Source organism: Fusarium coffeatum (assembly GCF_003316985.1).
Source record: "Fusarium coffeatum strain FIESC_28 chromosome Unknown BRIP53273_contig_58, whole genome shotgun sequence".
Classification (NCBI taxonomy): Eukaryota; Fungi; Ascomycota; class Sordariomycetes; order Hypocreales; family Nectriaceae; genus Fusarium; species Fusarium coffeatum.
The window spans coordinates 31,014-49,246 of record NW_022157854.1 but is presented as its reverse complement, the minus strand read 5'-3'; the positions used below and the strand labels follow the sequence as shown (position 1 = coordinate 49,246).

Here is an 18,233-nt window from a genome sequence, read left to right as displayed (position 1 = left end):
AAAGTAAAGGTCGTCAAGCTACAACTGGTTGCGTTGGTTTGGTTTGGTTTGGTTTGGTTTGGTTTGTGTACTTTCCTACTGTTGCCGTTGGCAACCGAATAGCTTCGGTGGAGCGCGACTAGCCAATGAAATAACACCATACACTATGCAGACCACCGTCTGCCCAATTATAAGTCTGTAATCCTTGGACGACAAAGGATGGCCAGTATTTGGCCTTGGTTTTTGGGGGGCAGAGCGGTCAATTGGCTTAATTAAATCAATTTTCGCATTGTTGTTGTGGGTGTCTATCATCAATCAGTAAGTCATGGCTATCTAATTCTATATCGGAGATGAGGTGGTATGTAACAATAAAGATATTTACAAGGGTCATAACTACCTTGAACAAATTGTCTATTGCTTCAATTGTTCATGGCCAATGTCCCTCGGGCGCGCGTAGCATTTCCTCGCCAACACGTTTCCTGGTAGATCTCGTCGCCCAGCCGCGGGTATCTCCATTCAGGAACTCCGTTCATAGGTCGTGGGATCATGCGTTATGATGCCTGCAACGTTGGGAGTAAGGGCTGCTTAGTCTTGGGATCCTTTAGCTCACGCAGAGCCTCTTCCAAACTCTCGTATCTTTCTTTCTGCTTCTTTTCCGCCTCCTCTAACTCCTCCTCCCTCTTCTTGAGATCTTCTAACTTTCGGTCTAGCTCTTCTATTCGAAGTTTGTTCATATCGGGCTTCTTCGACGTCCTCCAAGTTTCGTAGACGATAAGAGCAATGGCCACTGAAAGAATAAAGGCATCACCGATAACGTCGGCGAACAAGTCTACTGCTTTGTTCTCGGGGAGCGATCTGAATTTTCGCCGCCAGATATTCTGGAAAGCCATGCTCCTCGTGGGGGCTTCGGGGGCCGGCTTCTGCTTGAGTTGATCATCGCGTTTCTGCTGCTCTTCCGTTTTGACTGTCGGTGCTTCGGCCTTTTCCTTGGCTCTGCGCTCGGCTTCTGGGTCTCGTAACAACGCAACCGACATCCGCATGTTCAATTGATGCATGTATTGTCCATATCGGGCGGCGAATGCTCGAAAACGAGGGTGATCGTGAGCTTGAGCTTTTATATGGTTCTGTCCCGCTATTAGTATCTGGCCTCCATGTGAGGAAGCAAAGTTCTTACCGCGCCATATTTGGAGACATGTCTCACAAGCAGTGATGCAAGCTTAAAGAGGGGGAGAGGGACCATAACTGTGGTGGTTCGGAATGCCTTGGCTTCAGAATGAGTAGGTAAGGTACTAGCTGCCTAGCCAAGTTGGTAGATGTTGAATATTCGGTAGTGGTGGTGGGGCTTTCACGATAGAGTGTCAATTGGCGTTTTGACGCATGTGAAACATCAAGCACGGCACAGAACCAAGGAGATAAGAACAAAAGCAGTAAGTTTTTTTTGGTTCAATTGAATCTATTTGGTATGAATTCCAGTACGCCAGTTGTCGTTCTCCAGCCCAGGTGGACTGCCGTCACTTCCGGAGCCGCGATGTTCCGCGCTGACATTGTAGAACTACTGCAGAGGCATCAAGATTCAGAAGCTTTCATTGGTTGATGGCATTTATTGAGTTACACTACTCAATCCATACATATTTATAAAGATAACCTTAGTTGCTTCTCAAGAGACTTCATTCTCTAACTATCTAGAGCTTGATATCTGTATTTTGTCCACTCATTTGATAAGGATTCGAAAATTCGCCTTTCGTGTCACACTTTCAGTATTGAAATATCCAAAGACTGTTGTAACTTCTAGTTGGCGATTAGCTACCCTAAACACCAGTAACTCAATGTGGATGTCTTCAGATTATACATGGTCTTAATTGATGGTGTTGGAAGGGAAGGGCCTTTTTCAATGTGATTGCGATATATTTAGGAAGGGGCCTCTAGGCAACATCTATGGTCTCCTTCAGTTTGCTAAATGTGCATGGCAAGTGCTGCACCTTGGTATTGAGATGGGCGAATCGCTCTTTCCTCATCTCGTTCTCTCTAACAAGATCTCATTCAATGCAGCAGACGCTCTCGTCACCTAGCTTTCTCGCCCAATGCAAAGCTATCACTTCCTAGTTCTGCGCCAAAGTATCGACCAATAATGTTTTCTTCGTCCTTGCGAAAGCGAAAAGAATGGGCTACAGTGATCCCCTTACTGAATACCAGCTCGTCTGCATGGAGAGGTTTGTAAAGGATATTACCTGGTTCTATGTTGCGCACTCTGCTTACACAAGTCTCTTAGAAACTACCCTGGAAACATGTGATATCACATTTCCTATCACATCGTTTAACACCACTCCGATTGATTTTAAGGTCATTCTCTCGTCGCTATCTGAGCTTCAGTCTGAACAGGGAAAAGCGCGCGTAGAAAGGCTGTTCTTGATGGAAGGGGGAGAGCATGTTGCTGTAGTATTGCTTTTGGACGGCGAGGATTCGATCTTGAGCTTTTCGAATCTCCAAGCTGAGTATGTGATTCAGGCTTGTGTTATCACTGATACCCATACTGACAAGTCGTACCCCCCAAGATGGCTATGTTGGGGTTATGCTATGCCAATGATCCCTATCACTACCATCAAAGCAGTACCTGACTGTCTTGAGTCACTCCAACGAGACTGCGACTACAAGCAGGCCCCGCTGAATACCGACATAGGCATGGTTAATCGAGACCTGGTGCGTTGGTGTGTTAGCGGGAAGCCGCTGTTGAAAGACCAAATTAATATCCTAACTGGTATCACGTCCGGGTTCCAAGACCTTGCCGACCTCTCTATTCTCCCAAGCGGACAGGCTGCCATTCGCGAATACTTGGGCGACGATGATGGTGGCCGGCTTGTATCATTTCTTATCAAGGGCTCTTCTGATATCCAAGGTCAAAGCTGAGTACGACGGGCACCCGAACTGCGATATTATAGAAAGATGCAGGGCAGCTGTTGGTTCGTACCTGTCCCAAGACACCGGGCGGTAACGATGAGCATGTGTACCGGAGGCTTGGGATGCATCGATGGATATAGTATGATCATCATCCAATGCAGAATGGAATCTTACCAACAATGGTCCAAGTCGATCGCCTGTCCAAAAACTCGGGTCCTCCAATCCTGGGACCAGTAGTGCTGTGCAGGTATATGGAGCAAAAGCGCCAGGGATAAGCCACAGCGACTGCAAGCTTAATGGATTGCATAGTTGACCACTCACAGTTCTTCGCCCAAAAGAGTCGGTGGGAGAGAACAGTCACAGGCTCAACTTATTGGACTTGCCAACCGTTGCGAGGACAGGGACGGTTATCCACCTGGCAACGCAGAGTGATGCATGGGCTGGCCTAGTCGATGAGTTGCTGAGCCAATCAGGGTGGTTTTGCAACCGCCGGGCGAGATTCTACTAACGATGTGATTTAGGTTCGTATGCTGATGGCGGGCCTCAAGCCTGAGTAATCGCGCACTATCGGACGACCCGAAGTCTTCGCTTGCACATTTGGGGGCAAATCACACATTGTGTGTATTGACCGATATGGTGACTGAGAAAAGACCAAGCCGCTATTATCTGAAATGGCATGAGCTGAGTGATTTCTGTCACTAGTTCGACGTGACGGTCAAGGAGCAAACGCAACGCTATCTATCAGGTGACGAACAATGCTTTTGGGTCTGATTTCGTCGGTCCCGAGCGGTAGACGATGTCGACAGCAAGCGCTTGATCCAAGTATTCGGATTCTCTACCAACAAACGAAGAAAGTTTGTTTCGAGAAGCGCTCTCATCTGGGGGCGGAGTGTCTCATATTTCATGTTTGTTGGACAGCCTAGACAACCGACCAACATGCTTACTGAAGCCGACCAACACCAGATCTGCCCTAGATCCTCATCTTCAGTGTTTGCGGACTTTGCTCAACCAGGCATGCTGTTGTGATGTATAACATCACTGGCACAAGCATTAATGGTTAAAAAAAGAAACCCGCCCAGCCCATCCTGCAAGCAGCGATTAAGTGAGCAGGGGTTAGAAGGAAATGGTGGGCGGGAAACGAAACCAGGGGTCAGGGGTCTTGTCTTCCAGCAGCAAGACAAAACGCTGCACGCGTCGGTTGTCCCAGCAGGTGCTTCATGTGCTGTCTATTGTCTCATAAGTTATAACCGATATCAGCCAAGCTTGGTGGAGTCCATCATTCTACAAGCAGACAGGATGGAAAGACTGCTGATTGAAATGAAGCTCATCAAAGGAAATAATGAAGCAATACAGTCGTCGACCCTCTCAGATCGAGTTCTTCACTCGTCTATCCAGGGCTTGCTTTAGCTTACTGCGCCAACCCTGGACCCCTGCCCCATCTCTGTCTACCCGCCCACGCTTCTTGATCCCACATGGCTGCTAAGCACGCCCATTGGCTTTTGCTCTGGCATCTAACCGCCGAAGTCAACACCAATTACCAGCCTCCGCACCACTACGGCCGGTGAGGTTATCGATGTTTGACCACACCTACCACCTAAACCTCCAATCATCAAGCTTCAGAGCTGGTAGCACCCGCTTTAGCTCCAAGTTGATGGATGCCGGACGTGTGACGAGCCGCTGCATCGCATAACTTAACATCCTAGCTCTTTTCTCCCCGCCTTTCCAGCGCACCGCCAGTCTTCAACCAGGGCGCTTGTTTGTCTGTGAGGCGAATACTTCAAGATGGTCCCGAGAAATGGCGTGGCTCGTGGCCCGACGGTCCATGTAGACCCTGGTTCATTTGTAGATGACTGCATTGCATTGGCCCAGGATTTCGATACTAGGAGAGAGGCGCATTTTTGCTGTCGTCGTCGATTTTCTTGGCCCTTTCTTAAAAGTCTCAGGCTGCCACTTACAGCCTCCCCTCCCCTCCCACTCCCTGGTCCATCTTGAAAACATTGTAACGTCTCAGAAAACTCCTGAGTATCATCGCCTCAGCTGCTCATACAATCTTGCGACTACAATACCCGGGACAAGTCGAAGCCGTTGCTTGATGAGACAGATTAGGCTTGAAATTACCGCCACCGTCGTTCCCAAAGACAACCAAACCGAAGAATACTATACAATGTTGGGTGCATGCTAGAAAGTCGAGAGCGTGGATCTGCCAACCAAATTCCGCGACATCATCGGCTTCACAACCATCCGTTGACATATCGTCTCACGCCAACGTCTCAAATTCCAAGCATCCGCTTTATCCACAATAGCTTGGCTACAACCTCAACCTTCAGCCTTAACACATCGTTATATCCATCAAGGGCCTCTTCTCTTCCTTGATATCATCCGCCTTCGCCCTCTGTCGTCTTTCTCTGATCATTCGCTTCTTTCTGTCTGCTGGTCTGACAGTTACCTTTCGTTTAATTTTTATTTATTTTCTTTCGTTTGTTATTTCCTTTCGCCGCTGGCCGGTTTGTAATACCACATCAAAACGACATCCGGCAGCAGTGTTGGAGCAGCATACGAATAGACGACGAATCAGTGAGAGGAAAAGACGACCGGTATTGTCTAAAAGGAAAGAAAGAGCAAGGCAACTTAATTAGGACTCGACAATTATCTATCCATCATGGGAAAGCTCATCAAGAACCACTGGGCCCGGCTCATCATCCTCAGTGCCGCAGCCTGTAAGTCAACCCTTCTTCTACGTCCCGGACTTAACTGACATCTTCGTCACAGACCAAGTTATAGCTGCCATCGAGTGCTTCTTCTATCCCAAGATCTTCTGGGACTTCCTTACACGCTCCCTAGACGGCGCAGTAAGACCTGTACCAGCTTTGCAGATAATAAACCTGATTCTGGGACTGGGCATGCTATGTCTTGAATGGCCTCTCAATTTCGTCGCTGGCACGGCTTTCCATCGCTCGTTGGAATTGCGTCTGGCGATCATTCCACTCACGGCACTTAGTGCTGCTCTCATCTACCAAGGCACAAATTCCGCCATCTACTACCTCATCGGCATGGTTGTCTATTTCTGGGGTTACAGCGAAGGAGAGGTGAGTCGCGAATGCCACCACGAGACATTGATCCCGGCTAACATAATTTTCCTAGATGATATGTGCAAAGCCATGGACACTACCTACCCGTGGACGCAGTGGCGGCCCATCTCGTGCATAGCCGCGAGTTCTCTGCATAAATGTATTATACATACTACAAAATACAGGAGGGGCACAGAACGAGTTCTCCGGCGAACATGTTCTGGGCTTCAATTTTCTCAGGAATAATGCACTACACATATACCCTTTCCGGCGTTTGGCGATCTCATGATATATACGACTACCAGTACTACACGTTGTACGAACGATCCTACACCGAGGAGTGGACTGGGTCTTGATTTAATTTTCAGCATTACATGCATGACCAGCGTGGTGGCGTTGGTAGAGGATACTAGGATAGGGAGACATTATTTGCCGTCGATTCCAGCGGAACGTCGTGTGGTCGGAAGGTGAAGGACCAGGCAAGACCAGCATTCACAGGCTCGAGAGATTCGCATAGGAGCCTGTCATAGTTCATGGGTCAAGTAGCCAACCGAAAATAGAATCTAATACTATCAAAAAATATCTTCAAGGGATTGTTGCATTCAACAAATTTTGTTTGGTCATCTTACGATTGGGAACCGAAGCCAAGCCGGAAAGACACCAGCCGTGATGTTCAAAACTTAATGAAACAACTGGGTGTTTCTTAAATGAACCGAAACTGGATATGTTTATATGAGTTTCCGAGTTATTGTATCGGGCGAAATTTCTGAAACACCCCTTACCAAAACCATATCGATAGTAATAATGGCGACTATAATAATATTGACATGCCTACAATAATAACAGCACTTATAGCCACGAACTGGCTGAGGACCTACACCCATGGAGACGATGCAATCTTCAGTCATTAAACATGTACAAGGGCAAAAGATAAGAGAAATATTAATCGGGATTAGCAAGTCCCCTGGAAACTGATAAAGTACATGCTACTATTGTCGAAGCTGAAATTATCGATGATGAAAGATGAGGCTGGCTGTTGAGTAGCATTCAAACGATCACTAATTGAGTGGCTGACAGAAACAATAGATCAGTTCTCATGAAGATATATTCTGAGAGTGCACTGATTCTTTTATTCAGCGTAACAAGACTTTTGGTGAAAAGTGCCTTTTCACCCATGTTCATTTTTGCGCCGTGTAATCAGGAACAAGATATCACCATAACATTAACATCTTACAAGTGCACTGGCAGAGCCACGAGCTTTTATGGCCAAATATGAAAGGCTTGTTGTAACTTATGAGGCGCTATCATCAATCATGCCCATCTCTCAGAGCATCAGATCATTGGCTATTGGACCCGGTCACCTATCACTATGATCGTAGACCAAGTCCCTCTCCAACAACAATCGTCAACCATTTCGGATGAGACTCATGTTGTTGCTCAAACAACCGCCCAATTCGTCGTACTTGATTCTGCGCTAAACCTGTGAAAAACCCAAACGCCTGCTGCCTGGTACATCGCCTGGCACCTTGTATCTTCTAGTGAGAGATGAGAGGTCCCTTGTTGTCGTTCTTGTTGCCTTGACGCTCGGGGAACTGTATGTCATGTTAGTCATAAAGCTTGTTATGATATATGAGGGCAATGCCTTACCTCAGTGGTCTGAGTCTCGCCCTTCTCAAGGATCTGCTTAATGACATCGTCGTCGACAGAGGTGCCGAACTCGTTCTCCAGAGCGGCCTTGGAAGCGGCATCGAGGGTTCCCTGAGCTCCTTGACTATTAACTTGTTAGCTTAGGTGTCATATATATAGATCATGTCTCTGTCGGGAGACAAAACCGGGGCGGAAATGACTTGACTTACCCGTGGGTCAAGAAGATCTTGAAAGAGGAGATGAAGTGAGCCAGAGGGATGCTCTTGTCGCTCTTCCACTTCTGGTAGGTCTCGACATCGTCAATGAAGATGACAAAGTCATCGCTGCCCTTGAAGTGGACCTTGGTCTGCTGAGTCTCGCCGCGAGCCATTGTGGTTGATTGTAAGAAAGGGAGTTGTGTTGGTGGTGAAAGGTCGTTGATTGATTGAAGTGAGAGTCGTTGTGATTGATGTTGCTTTGGAGGATGAAGATGAGGAGGGGAAAAAAGTGAGGGGAAGAGGTGCGTTCGGAGGTTTAAAAGGAAGCTCAACGAGGGGAGCAGTGACGAGTGTAGCTTGCTGGAAAGAGCTACCTACGTCATAGCCGTGCTCTTCAAGGCGGGCAAGTGGGCAGGTACGTACCTCCACCGCGGGGCTCTCACCTCAGGGCATTGACGACTTTCACCTGGAGACGAGAGAATTCCCCATTAAAGCCAGCCACGAGCATCAACCTGGCCAATCACAGCAGGAAATTCACGGTCCTAATGCTCTTGCCAGGTCAGAAGTTGCTCGTCTTATTCCTCACGTTCCTGCATGTTTTGCATCCACCGCGTACGTCACCGTATTTCAAGCAGATGCGAAGCCGAAAAGAAGACACCTCACCAAATCCATGGCAAGCTTCGAATTGATTGCTCGCGTGCCCCGCGCTAGCCCCAAGCAAACAACTTCTCGTGTTAGCATTGGCGGCAGTGGAACCTCAACGATGTTTTGTTCTTCTTCCGCCTTCCACGTCAGGTACAAATCATACCTATTGTACTGTAGGTACCTGGATATGCAATATGTAATATCTCATTGCCTTGGCATCCATTCATGGAAGCTGGCTTCATTCTACCTACATGCTTGATGCCTAATAACCAGGTTTCTAAACTTCGTGCCATAAGATGCCTGAACATCATGATGTATGCATTCACCCGTCAGTTGATCCCGTGGTTGTGTCTCAATATCATGTCATCAAGCTCTCAAGAAGACACACCCTTGGTATCAGACTCTAGGTGCACAATTTTGTGTACAAACATCAAATAGTCAGATATTAGTATTAGGTAGTCCTATTCACAATATGAGGCTTGCCGTCGATTGGCTGGCCTGTGGTAATGATGGTGTATTCATTCCATAATCCCATCTACACAACTACCCTGAAACTGTATCCAACACGACCGCTGGCCATGCAAATGACTTCTCAATGAAAGAATCTACGAATACCTGTATATTTTCTTTCACAACCTAAGCCCTTCGCATTCACCCATTGAGCATCCTTGGCTTTGACTACCACGTTTGCGCAGACGGCCGTGCTGTCCTTCACAACGGAAGTATTTGCTGTTTGCGCTGGTGACGAGTTTGTTGAAAGCTTGTCTGCCATTTGATCCTGTCCAGTCATCGCTTGCTCCGACCCGCTCTGAAACCGTTTTCTTGATATGGTTCCTATCAGATCAAGAGGTTCGAGCTCTGAGATTTGTGTAAGCTCGAGTCTTGGTAGTTGACAGTCCGAAATGCAAGACCCTTCACTCAGTGCGTGAGTCTCTGGGGAGAGTGAGCTCATTGTCGTGCAAGAACGTGAGCTGCTACCCCGAAAGTTCTTGTCAAACACGTCAATATCGCTATCACTTGAAATGCTAGTGTGTTGGGCTTGCTCATCGCTGGACGGATCTTCAACCATTTTGCGTTTCACGCTTCCTGATCTCCTCGCCATGCTTGATACGCTCAGTTTCCTCATTACGGTCGATGCCGACCGTCTGACCACCTGTTCATTCCTCGCAATATTCGGCATACTAGGAAGCGGAAGCACATCGTGACTCCAGACATCTGCCACAAGTATCTCGAGCCGGGCCCTTTCACTTCGAGACGGGACCAAGACTGGGGTTCTTGGTTTTGTCGTTAACAGTGATTGCGAACGATTGAGTCCATTCGCCGTACTGGTAAGATTACTGGATCTCATAGCACACGTATTTTTGAGAATGACATGACATGCAGACGACCCAAAGTCTCTAGCTGAGGTACGGTGGGTCGACAAGCTTCGTGCAATTGTCCCTGTAAATGTCAGTAAGGGAGGGGCTTCTCATGACACGGAAAGACATACCCGGTCGTCCAAAAACAGCACCTAGGCTCATGATATCCAGGGAAAGAAATATGTTGAGTCCTGTAGCTCTTATATCCGGTTTCGAACCTGAAGGTTGGCATAGCCGACTTCGCCATTCATTTCCCTCTGTTGTTGTACAGGCCGTCATGACAATTTCGTATAGCTGATGATCAATTTTAAAGACCAGTTTCCATGAGAAGGGCGCTAGGTGGCATTGCAAGCCTGAAAAAACCTATGTCAGCGACGAGCTTTAGCAAAAGATGATATATCCTACCACGCCCATTGTCAACATCTTCAACGGTTGCACTATGTATATCGATGCAGGCCACCACCGTGTAAATCTGGTCGTACCTGCTACCGTGGGCGAGGCAAAGGACGTCCCTGTAGAGCAAGCAGATCATATACTGGCCATCGACGCCAGTCGGTGTCTTCCAACAAACATGGAGGACCCCGCACAACTGTATGTGCCCGAAAGACCGCACCTGATTCTTCGAGTTCGCGTCAAGTCTCTGTTCGAGGCGTTAGCTGCATGGAATGATGTGGCCAGTAGAACACACCCTGTTGGGAAAGACTATGCGATCCTGCAGTAACCAAGTTTTCTCAAGAGCCTCTTTCATCAAATTGTCTTCGGTCGAGCGATTGATCTCAGATGTAGCTTCGCGAAGCCTCATCAACGCAGTTTCGACTTTCATGTGAGAGTTCGGGCAATCAATGACAGGCGTGCATTTCAATAGCTCGGCAAATAAGAGGGGGTACTTGCAAACCCTTTGGATGGGCTGGTGGTAGTATGTCAGATATTGAAGTATAATCAGCCAGAGGACGTACCTTGACAAGAAGGTCCCCCATGGTAAGTGATTTTCTGTTGTCACACAATGGCGATGCTTCTATCGTGAAAGCGAAGGCCTCAAGACCTCTCTGGTGAGTTTCCCACTCAGGAAAGTTCTCAAGAGCTGAGGTAGTATCCTTGATCATGATCTCATACTTCGCACCGTATTCTCTATACACGAAGAATCGATGCACCTTGGAGAAGGGCTCGGTCAGCAACTCTCAAACAACTATGAAGATGGTAGCTTACTCTCTTGCTGAAGACCTTTGCTACTTCTGCCGCCACTTGAGGATCGGAAAACAGACCAGGCTCCTTTTCGAGCCTCTGCAGGCTGACCTGATCTTCTGGAAGTACGTCTAAACTGGCCCACCGACGATGTCCTGATCTGGCGTTGGCGAATTTGGAGGCCGCAAAGAGGTGATCGGCTTGGCTGTACTCGGAGTCTGGAATCACACGGTGCAGTTCACCTAGCATTTCTTCGTGCAACTGAAGGATGCTGTCCAAGTTGTGGTTGATGGACGAGCGTAGTCGTTCAGGTAAAGTAGGAAGAGCGGCAAGCATGTTGATGTAGGTCTTGAATCGTCAGTAATGTATCGGCATTGAACGAAGCACCATCTTACATGAATGAGGAAGCGAACGTCGCCAATGTAGCCCTCCTCTGTACTTATGAGCTCCTCTAGGATTTGTCGGCGCCGCATTGAACGGTGCATTGCAGCGATATCTATCTTTCCCTTTTCCATGGGGATACTATCCTCGGAGAACCGGGGAACAGACAGAGAGGCTCGACTGCTTCGCTCAGCCTGGGAACGGCAACGCGAACGGTCTTGACGTCGGCATGAACGCGAGACAGCACTGCCGCTAGCAAGGCTGATACTGGCACTTTGGACTGCGGCAATCAACCCAAGCGAAGACCCAGAAGATGAGAGTCTACGGCTGAGTTTGTGGCGGAGGGACTGTTGATAAGTTTGGTCGGACTCAAGGTATTGCCATCCAGCATCAGGAGGCCATATTGCTTCCTCATCGCTTCTATGGCTAATCCGACGATGCAGAGATCTCATCCATTTATGGAACGGTCGTCGAGAGTTTCTGTTGTCATAATAAGGGCTTTTACAGGTAGGACCTTTAGAGAGATCGATATGTGCTTGTGAACCAGAAGGCGCAGTTTCATGAGTCGTGCATTCGGCACTGGCTGTATCCAAGGCAGACAAAGCATTTGTATCGTCGAGCCGTAGACCTTGTAGACCTGTAGACAAACTGATGTCATGTAATCTGGGTGGGCCACCGTGAGAATCGAGACGTGATGCATATGGAAACCCGGCAGTCCAGCTGAAATGTCGTGTATTATGAATGCTTTGAGAAACATCAGGCCAAGCCGGAGGATTCACAAGAGCCATGACGAAAAGAGAGTCACTAGGTAAAGTCCAAGAAGGTAACAAAGTGCTGATTCAAGAAAGCCAATGAGCACTCCAAGATCCGACTTCAGGCGAGCCGGTGACACATGGCCGTGATGAATGAGAATGATGAAGAACGGTTGACAATCCAGATCATAAATTTTAAGTAGAGGTCGGAGGAGCAGCAGCTCTACGATGATGGAAACCTATACCTAAGGAAGTCACGATACTGAGGCAACTGCCTCCCTCGCAGAGAAGGACCAATCCTTGAAGACTCTCTTTCCCAAATGGCTTGTCAGATCAGCAGGGCAGGAGCTGACCGGCCGTAAAATTGATTTCGACCGAGCATTTCGCACGAGAGCGAGGAATGCTTGAACTCTACAGCGAGGCTGTCTTTCAAGATATGTTGCATGTCCACTCGGACAGGTATCGACAACCCTGAACTTGGGCCATATCACTGTTCTCGGTAGAGCCGGTGATGGGCAGTCCAAGTATCACAGCTGAGACCTAGTAGTGCAAAGAGGCGCCTGCAAGGTCTCATTGGCTTGAGAAGAGGCTGCAAGCACTAGTGATGGTTATTTTGATGCCAGGCCCTGACAATATGGGGCAGTGAGACTAAAGAGTTAATTTGAATGGAAGACCTTGAACGCGCCAAGCCTTGTTGGAGGTGATTTCAGGATATGAACATCACAGAATTGGATATTCCAGCTGGTATCTCTTCGATATTGGCCTCATGGCTTGCAGGAGTTTTGCAGCCTTCCAAACCAAAGGCTGGCCACGTAAGCAGGGAGGTAAGATATGCAGTATCGTCGTCCATCCCCGAAGCTGTGGTATAAGGGCTGCAGAAGCATTCGATTGAGGCGGCGAGGAGCTTCCCGGCCCAGAGAACTGTGCATATAAAGGCGGAGGAGGTTGGATATGAAACGCGGAATACAGTTGTGTGACTATCGTGTTTGAGAGATGATGATTGGGTGGTGATATGTATGCTGAACTGGCAATAAGGTTGAGGGGATTAGTACTTTTGTTGCAGAGCTGATCAAGTGATGAGACTGCATGTGCATAGAATGTTCTGTGATCTCATGTTTCTTTCTGGCTTCAATGGGCTGTAGAAATGTGTCCCTGCTTCCTGCACTCATACCCATGATTGCAAGTAAACCTGATGGCCCATGTATGTATGATGTATCGGTAAACCCGCACAATTGCCTGCGAGAAGGAACACATCTACATATTCACACCAGCATACCTTGAGAGTTGATAAGAACTGGCTCCAAGTTAAGTATCGCAATCTGCGACAACATTATGCCAAGATTCACAGTCGTAAAGACCCCTTACAATGAATCATTGCCCAGACTTGGTGGATTTATCTTGGCGTTATATAAATTTCCCTACCTATGCATGAGACCGCTAACCATTAACCGAGTTCGTTATCTAGGTAGTTTGAGTTCAGTAGTATATAATGGCCATAAAAACTATGTCATCAGAGAATGAATTTTCTTCAGTGTCTTCACACGAGTCGGGCTCAAGCCTTGCCTTGAGGCTATCATGACTACAAGTGTGTAGAGCCAAGCCCGTCTCCGAGTCAGTCGGCATACCGGACCGAAACAACGAATTTTCTTAAACAAAGAAGCTTACGAGTCCTTATGAGCATCGTGCTTCATCGTGGAGAAGTGCGCTGTGGTTATACTCCACCTGCTCTCAGTTACCCATCACTATCTTCAACTTCCATTGGAGAGAACGGCATGTCGGCAATCGCCAACTTGGCATATATGCTCGGCAAGTCAAGAGCCAGGTTCTGACTTGTGTTGATGTAAGGTGTTAGCTGACTGGCCTGGTTAGCCTGGGCTCGGCATCGTGGCGGTGCATATGAGAACTAAGTCCGAAAGAGGTAAAAATCAACCTGGGGCCGAGTGCGGGCGAGCATTGCATCTCACCTCAGGCAGTCTGAATGGCGTTTCAGCGGATTCGGTGCCTGGCTGACTTGATTTCAGGGGAGTTACAGTGGCTCTCTCCTGTCGCTTGCCCGCCCGGATTGTGGGGATGCGCTACTGTAACGCTAGAAGACAGGAGAGACCTGCCGACTGCCCGCCCGGGGTCCATGGAAACGAACACGTTGAACTTTCTGATGACGAAGCTGTTTGACCTAACACCAAGTCTACTCATTTCGAGGTTTCGAACTGACGATGGGAGCGTCGAAGGATAGTTTCAAGATTCAATGCTGTCTATAATTGGTCCTCAACTTTCTAATTCCTTAATACAGAAAAGTAAAATAGAATAGTCTTCCGTTCGTACAAAAATAATAATAACGGAGGAATCTGCTTACAATCAATCAAGGCCTTGTCCTGAACAACAAGGTTAAAAGGTTAGTAAGTAGTAGGTTGCCACGTGCGGGCCCTTTTCGATCGCCTTGCCCTTTTAGTCTTGACAAATCTACCTCCCGGCGTATCAGACTAGACCCTAGGTAATGGCAGGAAGTCGGTGATTATTGCCTCCGTGTCTTCTATTCCTCTCACGCATTCTCTTTTTCTAACAGGTTCTCTTGTTGTTATTCCTTCTTGACTTCTGCATACCTGGGTAATCTTTCTTACCTTGCGTTAAGGTTCTTTCTTCATATCCCTTCCTTTGTCGCAAACCGTCCGTATCGACTCTTCAGCACACGAACCAGGTTTAGCCTTGTCTCGAGCGCCCGCCTCGCGCAGTCTTCGTGATGGAGAGCGCCTTCGCGAAGCCCGTTGACGATGTTCTCGCCAACTTCAAAGTGAACGCGAAGACAGGTCTCAGTGATGCGCAAGTCACTGAACTGCGTAACAAACATGGTCGCAACTGTATGTCGACTTCCAACGAAGCCCCGCCATCAATTCCAACTCTTCTAACCATTTGGTAGCCATTCCTGAGGAGCCTCCTACCCCCCTGTGGGAGCTGATTCTCGAGCAATTCAAGGACCAACTCGTTATCATCCTCCTCGGTTCCGCCGCTGTGTCTTTCATCCTAGCCCTTTTCGACGAGGAAGAAGGATGGAGCGCCTTCGTCGACCCTGTCGTTGTATGTACATTGCTTTTTTCTGAAACACTATGATTCAGTTTGGACAAGCCGCTGACCTACAACCCTACTACAGATTCTTACTATTCTTATCCTCAATGGCGTTGTCGGAGTCTCCCAGGAAAGCAGTGCTGAGAAGGCCATTGCTGCCTTGCAAGAATATTCGGCCAACGATGCCAATGTAGTGCGAAACGGTGGCCAGGTCTCACGAATCAAGGCTGAAGAACTGGTTCCCGGTGATATCGTTACAGTTCATATTGGCGACTGTATTCCTGCCGATTGCCGACTCGTCTCTATCGAAAGCAACAGTTTCTCCGTCGACCAAGCAGTTCTCACCGGAGAAAGCGAGAGTGTTGGAAAGCGCGCCTCCACGGTTGTTGACGATGACAAGGCCGTTTTACAGGACCAGACCAACATGTTGTTCTCCGGAACAACAGTTGTCACTGGCCGCGCTCGTGCCGTCGTCGTCCTCACTGGTGCTAGCACCGCGATTGGAGATATCCACGAGAGCATCACTGCTCAGATCTCGGAGCCTACTCCTTTGAAGCAGAAGCTCAACGACTTTGGTGACAGTTTGGCCAAGGTCATTACCGTCATCTGTATCCTGGTCTGGCTCATCAACATCCCCAACTTCAACGATCCTAGCCACGGTAGCTGGACCAAGGGTGCCATCTACTATCTTAAGATTGCCGTGTCTCTTGGTGTTGCTGCTATTCCCGAAGGTCTGGCTGTCGTCATCACCACCTGCTTGGCTCTTGGAACGAGAAAGATGGCCGCCAAAAACGCCGTCGTACGAAGCCTTCCTTCTGTTGAGACCCTTGGAAGCTGCAGTGTTATCTGTTCTGATAAGACTGGTACCTTGACCACCAACCAAATGAGTGTGAACAAGGTTGTGCATCTGAACGAGGACGGTAGCGATCTCAACGAGCTTGATGTCGAGGGTACTACTTTCGCTCCTCGGGGATCCATCAAGGCTGGCGGTGTCATCGTTCGGGATCTTCACGTCACGTCCAACACCATTCGTCAAATGACCCAGGTTGCCGCCATCTGTAACGACGCTCAGCTCGCGTACGATTCTCAGTCTGCTACCTTTTCCAGCATCGGTGAACCCACTGAGGGTGCTCTTCGAGTTTTGGTTGAGAAGATCGGACCTTGCGCCCCCGCCGATACCCGCCCCGAGGACTGCTGTCACTATGCCAGTGCTACCTACCAGAATGAGTTCCCCCGTCTTGCCACATACGAATTTTCCCGCGATCGTAAGAGCATGTCTGTCCTGGTTGGCAGTGGCCGTGATAAGAAGCTTTTGGTCAAGGGTGCTCCCGAGTCTGTCATCGATCGCTGCACACAGACCCTTATTGGCTCCAACGGCAAGAAGGTTCCTCTTACCAAGAAGATTGCAGACCGTTTGATGAGTGAGATTGTACGATACGGTAACAACGGCCTTCGAGTTATTGCCCTCGCCAGCATTGACAACGTTCCTGAGAGCCCCCTACTCCAGACCGCCACCTCTACAGAGCAATACGCCCAGCTTGAACAGAACATGACTTTCCTCGGCCTTGTGTGCATGCTTGATCCTCCCCGTGAGGAGGTCCCCCACGCTGTTCAGCAGTGCAAGGAAGCTGGTATCCGCGTTATCGTTATCACTGGTGACAACCGCAACACCGCTGAGAGCATCTGCCGACAGATCGGTGTCTTTGGTCAGCATGAGGATCTTACTGGAAAGAGCTATACTGGTCGCGAGTTTGATCAATTGTCTCCCAGCGAGCAGCTCGAGGCCGCCAAGCGTGCATCTTTGTTCTCCCGTGTCGAGCCCAGCCACAAATCCCGCCTGGTCGATCTTCTACAGTCTCTCAACGAAGTTGTTGCCATGACTGGCGATGGTGTCAACGATGCTCCTGCTTTGAAGAAGGCTGATATCGGTGTTGCTATGGGTTCTGGAACTGATGTCTCTAAGCTGGCTGCTGATATGGTCCTCGCTGACAGCAACTTTGCCACGATTGAGGTCGCCATTGAGGAGGGACGCTCCATCTACAACAACACACAGCAGTTCATCCGTTATCTCATCTCTTCCAACATCGGCGAGGTTGTTTCTATCTTCCTCACAGCTGCGCTTGGCATGCCTGAGGCTCTGGTTCCCGTTCAACTTCTCTGGGTCAACCTCGTCACCGATGGTCTCCCTGCCACCGCCTTGTCTTTCAACCCCCCTGACCACGACATCATGAAGCGTCGACCTCGCAAGCGAGACGAGGCACTTATCGGTGGCTGGCTCTTCTTCCGTTACCTTGTCATCGGTACCTACGTTGGTCTTGCTACCGTTGCTGGATACGCCTGGTGGTTCATGTACAACCCCGAGGGACCTCAGATCACTTTCCGCCAGCTCACTCGCTTCCACCACTGTTCAACTGAGTTCCCCGAGATTGGCTGTGTCATGTTCTCCAACGACATGGCTAAGTCGGCTTCGACTGTGTCGTTGTCTATCCTGGTTGTTATCGAGATGTTCAACGCCGTCAACGCCCTGTCGTCCAGCGAATCCCTTCTCACCTTGCCTCTGTGGAAGAACATGATGCTCGTCTATGCTATCGCTCTGTCAATGGCGCTTCACTTTGCCCTCCTCTACATTCCCTTCCTTCAGGGTCTGTTCTCCATCCTTCCTCTGAACACCCTCGAGTGGAAGGCTGTTGTTATCATTAGTGCCCCCGTCGTGTAAGTTTCGACTCCCCTTTTGACAATAAAGTACGTACAACTAATATTTAACAGACTCATCGACGAGATCCTCAAGGCCATTGAGCGACAGTTCTTTATGCAGACAACAATTGACACTTCCCTCAAGACAAAGAAGGAGCAATAGAGAAAACGTGTATAGAGAGAAGAGGATGACGGCCTGGTTAAGGCTAGGATTGGCTAGAACATATGTGTACGATATAGTTACCAGCTCAAAGAGCTGTGATTAGAACTAGACGGCCACATTGGCCTCCGCGATAAACAAAATCCCAAGTTTCGTTTCGAAGTCATCGAACTCGACTGAAAGCCATAGTGAGACTTGGCGGGTATGATAGAAAA

General features: G+C 48.6%; 6 protein-coding genes across 6 annotated transcripts; 3 read left to right on the top strand and 3 right to left on the bottom strand.

Annotated features, from left to right (window-relative positions):
• Nucleotides 1-530: 530 nt before the first annotated feature.
• On the bottom strand, nt 531-1,219 carry FIESC28_02660 (uncharacterized protein; the record flags this gene model as incomplete). The annotated part of the gene is made up of 2 exons (XM_031156809.1): nt 531-1,103; nt 1,154-1,219. 2 exons carry the CDS (start codon nt 1,217-1,219, stop codon nt 531-533), a joined length of 639 nt encoding a protein of 212 aa, XP_031019140.1.
• A 920-nt stretch (nt 1,220-2,139) lies between these two features.
• On the top strand, nt 2,140-2,883 carry FIESC28_02659 (uncharacterized protein; the record flags this gene model as incomplete). The annotated part of the gene is made up of 1 exon (XM_031156808.1): nt 2,140-2,883. The coding sequence occupies one exon, from the start codon at nt 2,140-2,142 to the stop codon at nt 2,881-2,883; it is 744 nt and encodes a 247-aa protein (XP_031019139.1).
• Nucleotides 2,884-5,533: 2,650 nt separating this feature from the next.
• On the top strand, nt 5,534-6,081 carry FIESC28_02658 (uncharacterized protein; the record flags this gene model as incomplete). Its single annotated transcript, XM_031156807.1, has 3 exons — nt 5,534-5,591; nt 5,644-5,960; nt 6,016-6,081. The coding sequence occupies 3 exons, from the start codon at nt 5,534-5,536 to the stop codon at nt 6,079-6,081; spliced, it is 441 nt and encodes a 146-aa protein (XP_031019138.1).
• A 1,396-nt stretch (nt 6,082-7,477) lies between these two features.
• FIESC28_02657 (uncharacterized protein) lies at nt 7,478-7,959 on the bottom strand (the record flags this gene model as incomplete). Its single annotated transcript, XM_031156806.1, has 3 exons — nt 7,478-7,534; nt 7,590-7,713; nt 7,799-7,959. 3 exons carry the CDS (start codon nt 7,957-7,959, stop codon nt 7,478-7,480), a joined length of 342 nt encoding a protein of 113 aa, XP_031019137.1.
• Nucleotides 7,960-10,096: 2,137 nt separating this feature from the next.
• FIESC28_02656 (uncharacterized protein) lies at nt 10,097-12,140 on the bottom strand (the record flags this gene model as incomplete). The annotated part of the gene is made up of 7 exons (XM_031156805.1): nt 10,097-10,142; nt 10,272-10,301; nt 10,377-10,429; nt 10,478-10,696; nt 10,746-10,940; nt 10,996-11,319; nt 11,367-12,140. 7 exons carry the CDS (start codon nt 12,138-12,140, stop codon nt 10,097-10,099), a joined length of 1,641 nt encoding a protein of 546 aa, XP_031019136.1.
• A 2,701-nt stretch (nt 12,141-14,841) lies between these two features.
• FIESC28_02655 (uncharacterized protein) lies at nt 14,842-18,021 on the top strand (the record flags this gene model as incomplete). Its single annotated transcript, XM_031156804.1, has 4 exons — nt 14,842-14,959; nt 15,019-15,176; nt 15,250-17,876; nt 17,931-18,021. The coding sequence occupies 4 exons, from the start codon at nt 14,842-14,844 to the stop codon at nt 18,019-18,021; spliced, it is 2,994 nt and encodes a 997-aa protein (XP_031019135.1).
• Nucleotides 18,022-18,233: the final 212 nt, after the last annotated feature.